This window comes from Hyperolius riggenbachi, chromosome 2 (assembly GCF_040937935.1).
Source record: "Hyperolius riggenbachi isolate aHypRig1 chromosome 2, aHypRig1.pri, whole genome shotgun sequence".
NCBI lineage: Eukaryota > Metazoa > Chordata > Amphibia > Anura > Hyperoliidae > Hyperolius > Hyperolius riggenbachi.
The window spans coordinates 566745098-566757446 of NC_090647.1; the positions used below are offsets into that span (position 1 = coordinate 566745098).

The following is a 12349-nucleotide window of genomic DNA, read 5'->3' on the forward strand; positions in this document are numbered from 1 at the left end:
TATAGCAGGATTGGTTCCATGGATCTCCCCATACATGATATGTTGGTCTTGCAGGTATAGCAGGATTGATTCCATGGATCTCCCCATACATATGTTGGTCTTGCAGGTATAGCAGGATTGATTCCATGGATCTCCCCATACATGATATGTTGGTCTTGCAGGTATAGCAGGATTGATTCCATGGATCTCCCCATACATGATATGTTGGTCTTGCAGGTATAGCAGGATTGATTCCATGGATCTCCCCATACATGATATGTTGGTCTTGCAGGTATAGCAGGAGTGGTTCCATGGATCCCCCCCATACATGATATGTTGTTCTTGCAGGTATAGCAGGAGTGGTTCCGTGGGTCTGCCCATACATGATATGTTGGTCTTGCAGGTATAGCAGGATTGGTTCCGTGGATCTCCCCATACATGATATGTTGGTATAGCAGGAGTGGTTCCATGGATCCCCCCATACATGATATGTTGGTCTTGCAGGTATAGCAGGAGTGGTTCCGTGGATCTCCCCATACATAATATGTTGGTCTTGCAGGTATAGCAGGATTGGTTCCATGGATCTCCCCATACATGATATGTTGGTCTTGCAGGTATAGCAGGAGTGGTTCCATGGATCTCCCCATACATGATATGTTGGTCTTGCAGGTATAGCAGGAGTGGTTCCATGGACCTCCCATACATGATATGCTGGTCTTGCAGGTATAGCAGGAAGTGGTTCCATGGATCCCCCCCACACATGATATGTTGGTCTTGCAGGTATAGCAGGAGTGGTTCCGTGGATCTCCCCATACATAATATGTTGGTCTTGCAGGTATAGCAGGATTGGTTCCATGGATCTCCCCATACATGATATGTTGGTCTTGCAGGTATAGCAGGAGTGGTTCCATGGATCTCCCCATACATGATATGTTGGTCTTGCAGGTATAGCAGGATTGGTTCCATTGATCTCCCCATACATGTTTTGTCTTGCAGGTATAGCAGGAGTGGCTCCATGCAGATGCCGGCCCCGGTCACTCCATGGATCCTCTGGGTGCCCGCTCGTGTTTCCTAGATGTGGACACCTTACTGTGCTGGGGAAGTGAGCCAGATGGAGTGGACGTTCCTGATTCCTCGGTATGCCGCGAGGACACTGCAGATACCTGTACCCAATCACCATTCCCCTACAGAGCAGACCTCAACAGCAAGGTGATATTATGGTGAGTATTGCTCAGTCTCCCATCTTACTGCACTGCCACAAAGTGCCTCTCCAGCTGTCTCCTCCTCCGTGATGACACTCCTGACCTGATCTGTTACCCCCCCCTCCCCCCACCTTGAGTTGGTCGCAATAAGCGGGGCAGAAGCTTGGAAACAGATTGCCATACCCGCACACAGTATTGAGGGGTGGAAGGGACCACTGAGAGGGTACCCTTAATGGTAAGCGCGGAAGAGAGAATGGGAAAGACTGCAGGCATCACTTGACCAGCAGTATGGAAGGGGGGAGACTGCAGGCATCACGTGACCAGCAAAAGGGAAGAGGGGAGACTGCAGGCATCATGTGACCAGCAGGAGGGAAGGGGAGAGTCTGCAGGCATCACGTGACCAGCAGGAGGGAAGGGGAGAGTCTGCAGGCATCGGGTGACCAGCAGGAGGGAAGGGGAGAGTCTGCAGGCATCGGGTGACCAGCAGGAGGGAAAGGGAGAGTCTGCAGTCATCACGTGACCAGCAGGAGAGGAGGGAGACTGCAGGCATCATGTGACCAGCAGGATGGAAGGGGGGAGACTGCAGGCATCACGTGACCGGCAGGAGGGAAAGGGAGAGTCTGCAGGCATCATGTGGCCAGCAGGAGGGAAGGGGAGAGACTGCAGGCAACGGGTGACCAGCAGGAGGGAAGGGGAGAGACTGCAGGCATCGGGTGACCAGCAGGAGGGAAGGTGAGAGACTGCAGGCATCGGGTGACCAGCAGGAGGGAAGGGGGGACAGACTGGAGGTGTCACATGACCAGCAGGAGAGAAGGGGAGAGTCTGCAGGCATCATGTGACCAGCAGGAGAGAAGGGGGGAGACTGCAGGCATCACGTGACCAGGAGGGAAGGGGAGAGACTGCAGGCATCACGTGACCAGCAGGAGGGAAGGGGAGAGACTGCAGGCATCACGTGACCAGCAGGAGGGAAGGGGAGAGACTGCAGGCATCATGTGACCAGCAGGAGGGAAAGGGAGAGTCTGCAGGCATCGGGTGACCAGCAGGAGGGAAGGTGAGAGACTGCAGGCGTCACGTGACCAGCAGGAGGGAAGGGGGGACAGACTGGAGGTGTCACATGACCAGCAGGAGAGAAGGGGAGAGACTGCAGGCATCATGTGACCAGCAGTAAGGAAGGGGAGAGACTGTAGGCATCATGTGACCAGCAGGAGGGAAAAGGGGAGACTGCATGCATCACTTGAACAGCAGGAGGGAAGGGGAGGGACGGCAGGCATCACGTGACCAGCAGGAGGGAACGGGAGAGTCTGCAGGCGTCATGTGACCAGCAGGAGGGAAGGGGAGAGTCTGCAGGCATCATGTGACCAGCAGGAGGAAAGGGGAGAGACTGCAGGCATCACATGACCAGCAGGAGGGAAGGGGAGAGACTGCAAGCACCACATGACAAGCAGGAGGGAAGGGGAGGGACGGCAGGAATCACGTGACCAGCAGCAGGGAAGGGGGGACAGACTGGAGGCGTCACATGACCAGCAGGAGGGAAGGGGAGAGACTGCAGTCATCATGTGACCAGCAGGAGGGAAGGGGAGAGACTGCAGTCATCATGTGACCAGCAGGAGGGAAGGGGAGAGACTGCAGTCATCATGTGACCAGCAGGAGGGAAGGGGGGAGAAACTGCAGGCATCAGATGGCCAGCAGGAGGGAAGGGGAGGGACAGCAGGCATCACGTGACCAGCAGGAGGGAAGAGGAGAGTCTGCAGGCATCACGTGACCAGCAGGAGGGAAGGGGAGAGACTGCAAGCATCACGTGACCAGCAGGAGGGAAGGGGAGAGATTGCAGGCATCACGTGATCAGCAGGAGGGAAGGGGAGAGATTGCAGGCATCACGTGACCAGCAGGAGGGAAGGGGAGAGTCTGCAGGCATCGGGTGACCAGCAGGAGGGAAGGTGAGAGACTGCAGGCATCAGGTGACCAGCAGGGAGGGAAAGGGATAGACTGCAGGCATCACGTGACCAGCAGGAGGGAAGGGGAGACACTGCAGGCATCACGTGACCAGCAGGAGGGAAGGGGAGACACTGCAGGCATCACGTGACCAGCAGGAGGGAAGGGGGGGAGACTGCAGGCATCACGTGACCAGCAGGAGGGAAGGGAGGAGACTGCAGGCATCACGTGACCAGCAGGAGGGAAGGGGGGAGACTGCAGGCATCGGGTGGCCAGCAGGAGGGAAGGGGAAAGACTGCAGGCATCAGGTGACCAGCAGGAGAGAAGGGGGAGACTGCAGGCATCACGTGACCAGCAGGAGGGAAGGGGAGAGTCTGCAGGCATCGGGTGACCAGCAGGAGGGAAGGGGAAAGACTGCAGGCATCAGGTGACCAGCAGGAGAGAAGGGGGAGACTGCAGGCATCACGTGACCAGCAGGAGGGAAGGGGAGAGTCTGCAGGCATCGGGTGACCAGCAGGAGGGAAGGTGAGAGACTGCAGGCATCAGGTGACCAGCAGGGAGGAAAAGGGAGAGACTGCAGGCATCACGTGACCAGCAGGAGGGAAGGGGAGAGACTGCAGGCATCACGTGACCAGCAGGAGGGAAGGGGAGGGACAGCAGGCATCACGTGACCAGCAGGAGGGAAGGGGAGAGACTGCAGGCATCATGTGACCAGCAGGAGGGAAGGGGAGAGTCTGCAGGCATCATGTGACCAGCAGGAAGGAAGGGGAGAGACTGCAGGCATCACGTGACCAGCAGGAGGGAAGGGGGGAAAAACTGCAGGCATCAGATGGCCAGCAGGAGGGAAGAGGAGAGACTTCAGGCATCACATGACCAGCAGGAGGGACGGCAGGCGTCACGTGACCAGCAGGAGGGAAGGGGAGAGATTGCAGGCATCACGTGACCAGCAGGAGGGAAGGGGGGACAGACTGGAGGCGTCATATGACCAGCAGGAGGGAAGGGGAGTAACTGCAGGCATCATGTGGCCAGCAGGAGGGAATGGGGGAGAAACTGCAGGCATTAGATGGCCAGCAGGAGGGAAGAGGAGAGACTTCAGGAATCACATGACCAGCAGGAGGGAAGGGGAGGGACGGCAGGCATCACGTGACCAGCAGGAGGGAAGGGGAGAAACTGCAGGCATCATGTGGCCAGCAGGAGGGAATGGGGGAGAAACTGCAGGCATTAGATGGCCAGCAGGAGGGAAGAGGAGAGACTTCAGGAATCACATGACCAGCAGGAGGGAAGGGGAGGGACGGCAGGCATCACGTGACCAGCAGGAGGGAAGGGGAAACACTGCAGGCATCATGTGACCAGCAAGGAAGGAGAGGAGAGACTGCAGGCATCACGTGACCAGCAGGTGGGAGGTATGGGCTTTCTGAGCGGATTATATCAGATCATGACTCTGGTAACATGTTTACAAACATTCCCTCAACTAAACATGCATCTTGGTCTGTTAGAATGCATCATGCTTATATCCGGTGTCACTGGTGTCCTCTTTTTTTTCCTCCCAGGAGGGGTGACGTGGCGTTGCTGAACTGCACGGCTGTGGTAAACACCAGCAATGAGACGCTCACCGACAAGAACCCCATATCTGACAGCATCTACCGCTACGCCGGGCCGGAGCTGCAGGACGAGATGCAGAAGCTGAAAGGTGCGCCCTCTGCTGGCTGTGTGTGTGCGCAACCTATGCTATTCCATACAAGTAGTGTAAGCTATAGAGGATGCTGTCCTGGCTGCTCTCTCTCTGGTGCATGTCAGTCCTGGGAGGGATGCTTTGTGTTCCTCTGCCCAGCGGGGGGGGAGGGGGAGAGGGGGATAGAGCCAAAGCAGGTGGTTTTCAGCACGAATTACCGGCTGCGCAGCACCTGAAATGGGCGCTGTTATAATCCGCGGCCTGCTTTCGGGTAATGCGAACACCAGACCCCAAATTACTTCCCTCAACTCCCCGGTGGTGTACATGTGTGCGTGTGTGTATAAAGTGCCCTGCTTGTAACTGCCCCAGGGGTTATAGAGTGCCCTGCCTGTAACTGCCCCAGGGGTTATAGAGTGCCCTGCCTGTATCAGCCTCAGGGGGTATAGAGTGCCTGTGTCCTGCCTGTATCGGCCTCAGGGGGTATAGAGTGCTCTGCCTGTATCGGCCTCAGGGGGTATAGAGTGCCCTGCCTGTATCAGCCTCAGGGGGTATAGAGTGCCTGTGTCCTGCCTGTATCGGCCTCAGGGGGTATAGAGTGCCTGTGTCCTGCCTGTATCGGCCTCAGGGGGTATAGAGTGCCCTGCCTGTATCGGCCTCAGGGGGTATAGAGTGCCCTGCCTGTATCGGCCTCAGGGGGTATAGAGTGCCCTGCCTGTATCGGCCTCAGGGGGTATAGAGTGCCCTGCCTGTATCGGCCTCAGGGGGTATAGAGTGCCCTGCCTGTATCGGCCTCAGGGGGTATAGAGTGCCCTGCCTGTATCGGCCTCAGGGGGTATAGAGTGCCCTGCCTGTATCGGCCTCAGGGGGTATAGAGTGCCCTGCCTGTATCGGCCTCGGGGTATAGAGTGCCCTGCCTGTATCGGCCTCGGGGTATAGAGTGCCCTGCCTGTATCGGCCTCGGGGGGGTATAGAGTGCCCTGCCTGTATCGGCCTCGGGGTATAGAGTGCCCTGCCTGTATCGGCCTCGGGGGGGGTATAGAGTGCCCTGCCTGTATCGGCCTCGGTGGGTATAGAGTGCCCTGCCTGTATCGGCCTCGGGGGGTATAGAGTGCCCTGCCTGTATCGGCCTCGGGGGGTATAGAGTGCCCTGCCTGTATCGGCCTCGGGGGGTATAGAGTGCCCTGCCTGTATCGGCCTCGGGGGGGTATAGAGTGCCCTGCCTGTATCGGCCTCGGGGGGGTATAGAGTGCCCTGCCTGTATCGGCCTCGGGGGGGTATAGAGTGCCCTGCCTGTATCGGCCTCGGGGGGGTATAGAGTGCCCTGCCTGTATCGGCCTCGGGGGGGGTATAGAGTGCCCTGCCTGTATCGGCCTCGGGGGGGGTATAGAGTGCCCTGCCTGTATCGGCCTCGGGGGGGGTATAGAGTGCCCTGCCTGTATCGGCCTCGGGGGGGTATAGAGTGCCCTGCCTGTATCGGCCTCGGGGGGGGGTATAGAGTGCCCTGCCTGTATCGGCCTCGGGGGGGGTATAGAGTGCCCTGCCTGTATCGGCCTCGGGGGGGGGGTATAGAGTGCCCTGCCTGTATCGGCCTCGGGGGGGGGGTATAGAGTGCCCTGCCTGTATCGGCCTCGGGGGGGGGTATAGAGTGCCCTGCCTGTATCGGCCTCGGGGGGGGGGTATAGAGTGCCCTGCCTGTATCGGCCTCGGGGGGGGGGTATAGAGTGCCCTGCCTGTATCGGCCTCGGGGGGGGGGTATAGAGTGCCCTGCCTGTATCGGCCTCGGGGGGTATAGAGTGCCCTGCCTGTATCGGCCTCGGGGGGTATAGAGTGCCCTGCCCTGCCTGTATCGGCCTCGGGGGGTATAGAGTGCCCTGCCTGTATCGGCCTCGGGGGGTATAGAGTGCCCTGCCTGTATCGGCCTCGGGGGTATAGAGTGCCCTGCCTGTATCGGCCTCGGGGGGTATAGAGTGCCCTGCCTGTATCGGCCTCGGGGGGTATAGAGTGCCCTGCCTGTATCGGCCTCGGGGGGTATAGAGTGCCCTGCCTGTATCGGCCTCGGGGGGTATAGAGTGCCCTGCCTGTATCGGCCTCGGGGGGTATAGAGTGCCCTGCCTGTATCGGCCTCGGGGGGTATAGAGTGCCCTGCCTGTATCGGCCTCGGGGGGTATAGAGTGCCCTGCCTGTATCGGCCTCGGGGGGTATAGAGTGCCCTGCCTGTATCGGCCTCGGGGGGGTATAGAGTGCCCTGCCTGTATCGGCCTCGGGGGGTATAGAGTGCCCTGCCTGTATCGGCCTCGGGGGGTATAGAGTGCCCTGCCTGTATCGGCCTCGGGGGGGTATAGAGTGCCCTGCCTGTATCGGCCTCGGGGGGTATAGAGTGCCCTGCCTGTATCGGCCTCGGGGGGTATAGAGTGCCCTGCCTGTATCGGCCTCGGGGGGTATAGAGTGCCTGTGTCCTGCCTGTAAGGCTGCAGGGGGTGCAGAGTATCCTCTGTCCTGCCTGTGAGGCTGCAGGGGGTGTAGAGAGTACCCTGTGTCCTGCCTGTAACGCTGCAGGGGGTGTAGAGTACCCTGTGTCCTGCCTGTAAGGCTGCAAGGAGTGTAGTGTCCTGCCTGTGAGGCTGCAGGGGGTGCAGGGTATCCTTTGTCCTGCCGTGAGGCTGCAGGGGGTGTAGTGTAACCTGTGTCCTGCCTGTAAGGCTGCAGGGGGTGTAGCATGTCCTGCTTGTAAGGCTTCAGGGAGTGTAGTGGCCTACCTGTGAGGCTGCAGGGGGTGTAGCATGTCCTGCCTGTAAGGCTGCAGGGGGTGTAGAGTATCCACTGTCCTGCCTGTGAGGCTGCAGGGGGTTGTAGAGTATCCTGTGTCCTGCCTGTGAGGCTGCAGGGGGTGTAGAGTACCCTGTGTCCTGCCTGTAACGCTGCAGGGGGTGTAGAGTACCCTGTGTCCTGCCTGTAAGGCTGCAAGGAGTGTAGTGTCCTGCCTGTGAGGCTGCAGGGGGTGCAGGGTATCCTGTGTCCTGCCTGTGTCCTGCCTGTGAGGCTGCAGGGGGTGTAGTGTAACCTGTGTCCTGCCTGTGAGGCTGCAGGGAGTGTCCTGCCTGTAAGGCTGCAGGGGGTGTAGCATGTCCTGCTTGTAAGGCTGCAGGGGGATGTAGACTATCCTCTGTCCTGCCTGTAAGGCTGCAGGGGGTGTAGACTATCCTCTGTCCTGCCTGTAAGGCTGCAGGGGGTGTAGAGTATCCTCTGTCCTGCCTGTAAGGCTGCAGGGGGTGTAGACTATCCTCTGTCCTGCCTGTAAGGCTGCAGGGGGTGTAGAGTACCATGTGTCCTGCCTGTAAGGCTGCAGGGGGTGTAGAGTATCCTCTGTCCTGCCTGTAAGGCTGCAGGGGGTGTAGAGTATCCTCTGTCCTGCCTGTAAGGCTGCAGGGGGTGTAGAGTATCCTGTGTTCTGCCTGTAAGGCTGCAGGGGGTGTAGAGTATCCTCTGTCCTGCCTGTAAGGCTGCAGGGGGTGTAGAGTATCCTGTGTTCTGCCTGTAACGCTGCAGGGGGGTGTAGAGTATCCTCTGTCCTGCCTGTGAGGCTGCAAGGGGTGTAGTGTAACCTGTGTCCTGCCTGTGAGGCTGCAGGGAGTGTCCTGCCTGTGAGGCTGCAGGGAGTGTCCTGCCTGTGAGGCTGCAGGGAGTGTCCTGCCTGTGAGGCTGCAGGGAGTGTCCTGCCTGTGAGGCTGCAGGGAGTGTCCTGCCTGTGAGGCTGCAGGGAGTGTCCTGCCTGTGAGGCTGCAGGGGAGTGTCCTGCCTGTGAGGCTGCAGGGAGTGTCCTGCCTGTGAGGCTGCAGGGAGTGTCCTGCCTGTGAGGCTGCAGGGAGTGTCCTGCCTGTGAGGCTGCAGGGAGTGTCCTGCCTGTGAGGCTGCAGGGAGTGTCCTGCCTGTGAGGCTGCAGGGAGTGTCCTGCCTGTGAGGCTGCAGGGAGTGTCCTGCCTGTGAGGCTGCATCTAGTGTCCTGCCTGTGAGGCTGCATCTAGTGTCCTGCCTGTGAGGCTGCAGGGAGTGTCCTGCCTGTGAGGCTGCAGGGAGTGTCCTGCCTGTGAGGCTGCAGGGAGTGTCCTGCCTGTGAGGCTGCAGGGAGTGTCCTGCCTGTGAGGCTGCAGGGAGTGTCCTGCCTGTGAGGCTGCAGGGAGTGTCCTGCCTGTGAGGCTGCAGGGAGTGTCCTGCCTGTGAGGCTGCAAGGGGGTGTAGAGTATCCTCTGTCCTGCCTGTAAGGCTGCAGGGGGTGTAGCATGTCCTGCTTGTAAGGCTGCAGGGAGTGTCCTGCCTGTGAGGCTGCAGGGGGTGTAGAGTATCCTGTGTCCTGCCTGTAACGCTGCAGGTGGTGTAGAGTATCCTCTGTCCTGCCTGTGAGGCTGCAGGGAGTGTCTTGCCTGTAAGGCTGCAGGGGGTGTAGAGTATCCTCTGTCCTGCCTGTGAGGCTGCAAGGGGTGTAGTGTAACCTGTGTCCTGCCTGTGAGGCTGCAGGGAGTGTCCTGCCTGTAAGGCTGCAGGGGGTGTAGAGTATCCTCTGTCCTACCTGTGAGGCTGCAGGTGGTGTAGAGTATCCTCTGTCCTGCCTGTAAGGCTGCAGGGGGTGTAGCATGTCCTGCTTGTAAGGCTGCAGGGAGTGTCCTGCCTGTGAGGCTGCAGGGGGTGTAGAGTATCCTGTGTCCTGCCTGTAACGCTGCAGGTGGTGTAGAGTATCCTCTGTCCTGCCTGTGAGGCTGCAGGGAGTGTAGAGTATCCTGTGTCCTGCCTGTGCATCTCTTAGCAGGATTACTCTGTGTGTGAAGTTGTGAGAAGTCACAGGAATGATTTACCCTCCAGCCTGTCCTGCCGGGGGGGGGGGGGGGGGGGGGGGGGGGTACAGTTATGTGAACGCTTCGGCTTTGGGCTTCTTGGCTCTCCGCTGCTCCTGCGTTTCACCACTTCCTTTCCCGATCACCATCAGTGGCTGCTTCCTGTTTCCTCACAATCTCTGTTCTCCATCACTGACATAACTTGCATCACTACCATCACTAACCATCCAATACTGGCATCACTAATCTCACTAGCCATCTAATACTAACCTTCTGCTGGTTTCTCACTATTTCTATCCACCCTGCCTGTCTCATCTTCACTGTCCTTCCTGTCTCGTCCACACTGGCAGACCGATCCTGTCTTTTCACCACCACCACCCTGCCTGCCTCATCCCCCTCTCCCCGACGGGTCCTGTCTTGTCCCCACTGCCCTGCTTGTCTCGTCCCCATCGCCCTTCCTGCCTCATCCTGTCCCGATTACCCTGCCTGCTCTGTCACTCTCTGCATCTGTCCCTTGTGTCACCCTGCCTGCTCTGTCACTCTCTGCTCCTGTCTCCTGTGTAACCCTGCCTGCTCTGTCACTCTCTGCTTCTGTCCCCTGTGTCACCCTGCCTGCTCTGTCACTCTCTAGCTACTGTCCCCTGTCACCCTGCCTGCTCTGTCACTCTCTAGCTCCTGTCCCCTGTGTCACCCTGCCTGCTCTGTCACTCTCTGCTCCTGCCTGCTCTGTCACTCTCTGCTCCTGCCTGCTCTGTCACTCTCTGCTCCTGCCTGCTCTGTCACTCTCTGCTCCTGCCTGCTCTGTCACTCTCTGCTCCTGCCTGCTCTGTCACTCTCTGCTCCTGCCTGCCCTGTCACTCTCTGCTCCTGCCTGCCCTGTCACTCTCTGCTCCTGCCTGCCCTGTCACTCTCTGCTCCTGCCTGCCCTGTCACTCTCTGCTCCTGCCTGCTCTGTCACTCTCTGCTCCTGCCTGCTCTGTCACTCTCTGCTCCTGCCTGCTCTGTCACTCTCTGCTCCTGCCTGCTCTGTCACTCTCTGCTCCTGCCTGCTCTGTCACTCTCTGCTCCTGCCTGCTCTGTCACTCTCTGCTCCTGCCTGCTCTGTCACTCTCTGCTCCTGCCTGCTCTGTCACTCTCTAGCTCCTGTCCCCCTCTAGCTCCTGTCCCCTGTGTCACCCTGCTCCTGCTGCTCTGTCACTCTCTAGCTCCTGTCCCCCTCTAGCTCCTGTCCCCTTGTGTCACCCTGCTCCTGCCTGCTCTGTCACTCTCTGCTCCTGTCCCCTGTGTCACCCTGCCTGCTCGGTCACGCTCTGCTCCTGCCTGCTCGGTCACGCTCTGCTCCTGCCTGCTCGGTCACGCTCTGCTCCTGCCTGCTCGGTCACGCTCTGCTCCTGCCTGCTCGGTCACGCTCTGCTCCTGCCTGCTCGGTCACGCTCTGCTCCTGTCCCCAGTGTCACACTGCCTGATCACGTTGCACTTGTCACTGTTGTTCCCGGCAGGTTGCAGAACAGGTGAAGCTAAGCTCACAAAAGGCTTTAATTTGGCCGCCCGTTACATCATCCACACCGTGGGCCCCAAATACAAGAACAAGTACCGCACGGCGGCCGAGAGCTCCTTGTACAGCTGTTACCGGAACGTCCTCCAGCTTGCCAAGTAATCTTCATGTTCTTTATCCTCGTTACTGTCACCTGTGTGCAGGCTGTGATCACACGGGTCAATATCTGCTGAGTATGAAAGCTATGGACCAATCACTGAATGGCTCCCTGCAGTCTCCACCCCTCCCACAAGGATGAGATTTTCCCTGCAGGGGTCCTGTGGGGTTAAATGACACCTGAGATGAGAGGGATATGGAGGAGGACATATTTATTTCCTTTTAAACACCACCAGTTCCCTGGCTGTCCTGCTGATTTATTTGGCTACAGTAGTGTCTGAATCACACCTGAAACAAGCATGCAGCTAATCCAGTCACACTTCAGTCAGCCCCTGATCTGCTGCATGCTTGTTCAGGGGCTGTGGCTAAAAGTATTAGAGGCAGAGGACCATCAGGGCTGTCAGGCAACTGGCATTGCTTATAAGGAAATAAACAAGGCAGCCTCCATATTACTTTCTTTTCAATTGCCCTTTTAAAAAAGTCCTGATCTTCTGATTATCTGGCCAGGAAGTAATTAAGCTTGCCATGCAGTGTATAAGAACCTTTAACCTGCTGGCTATATTGACCCATCTATGGCGACCTTTACGTGTAGTACTTTACTATATTGCCAGAGGCCACACAGTAGTGAAATATCAGGTATTACTGGTTGGGGTATGCAGGCATCAGGCCCCGGTGAATGAGTCAGTGGTTCCCCCGGGAACTGTCTGTCTTGTGCAGGGGATGAAGAGGAAGTCGCACACTGAAGATGCCACCGTCTTGTGAGCAGATTTTCCATCTTAAGCCCAGCAATATGTCAGCGGCTATAGATAAGGGGAACCCTCCACACTTCACACAGGAGACGTCCAGGGGGACTACTAAAGACAGACGGCAGTGTAGCATGTGTCCAAGTCACAGCAATAACCATGCTTAAAGGGTCACCTAATCTTCCTACAAACATCTGTGTAACATCACGAGACATCTCACAGAGCAGACCGCCATCACATGCCTTCTATCAGCCGCACGCTGCAGATAGCGTACACTGCTTAAAGGGCAACTGCAGGGAGAGGACTGTGGAGGCTGCCATTTGTATTTCCCTTTAATACCAGCT

General features: G+C 58.1%; 1 protein-coding gene across 1 annotated transcript in view; it reads left to right on the forward strand.

The window, feature by feature from the left end:
* GDAP2 (ganglioside induced differentiation associated protein 2) overlaps nucleotides 1-12349 on the forward strand; it is a 79812-nt gene that overhangs the window by 6268 nt on the left and 61195 nt on the right. The window contains exons 2-4 of the mRNA XM_068270995.1: nucleotides 976-1199; nucleotides 4664-4803; nucleotides 11111-11264. Coding sequence (XP_068127096.1) covers nucleotides 1021-1199; nucleotides 4664-4803; nucleotides 11111-11264 — 473 coding nt within the window. The 5' untranslated portion in view covers nucleotides 976-1020. The remainder of the gene's footprint in view (nucleotides 1-975; nucleotides 1200-4663; nucleotides 4804-11110; nucleotides 11265-12349) is intronic.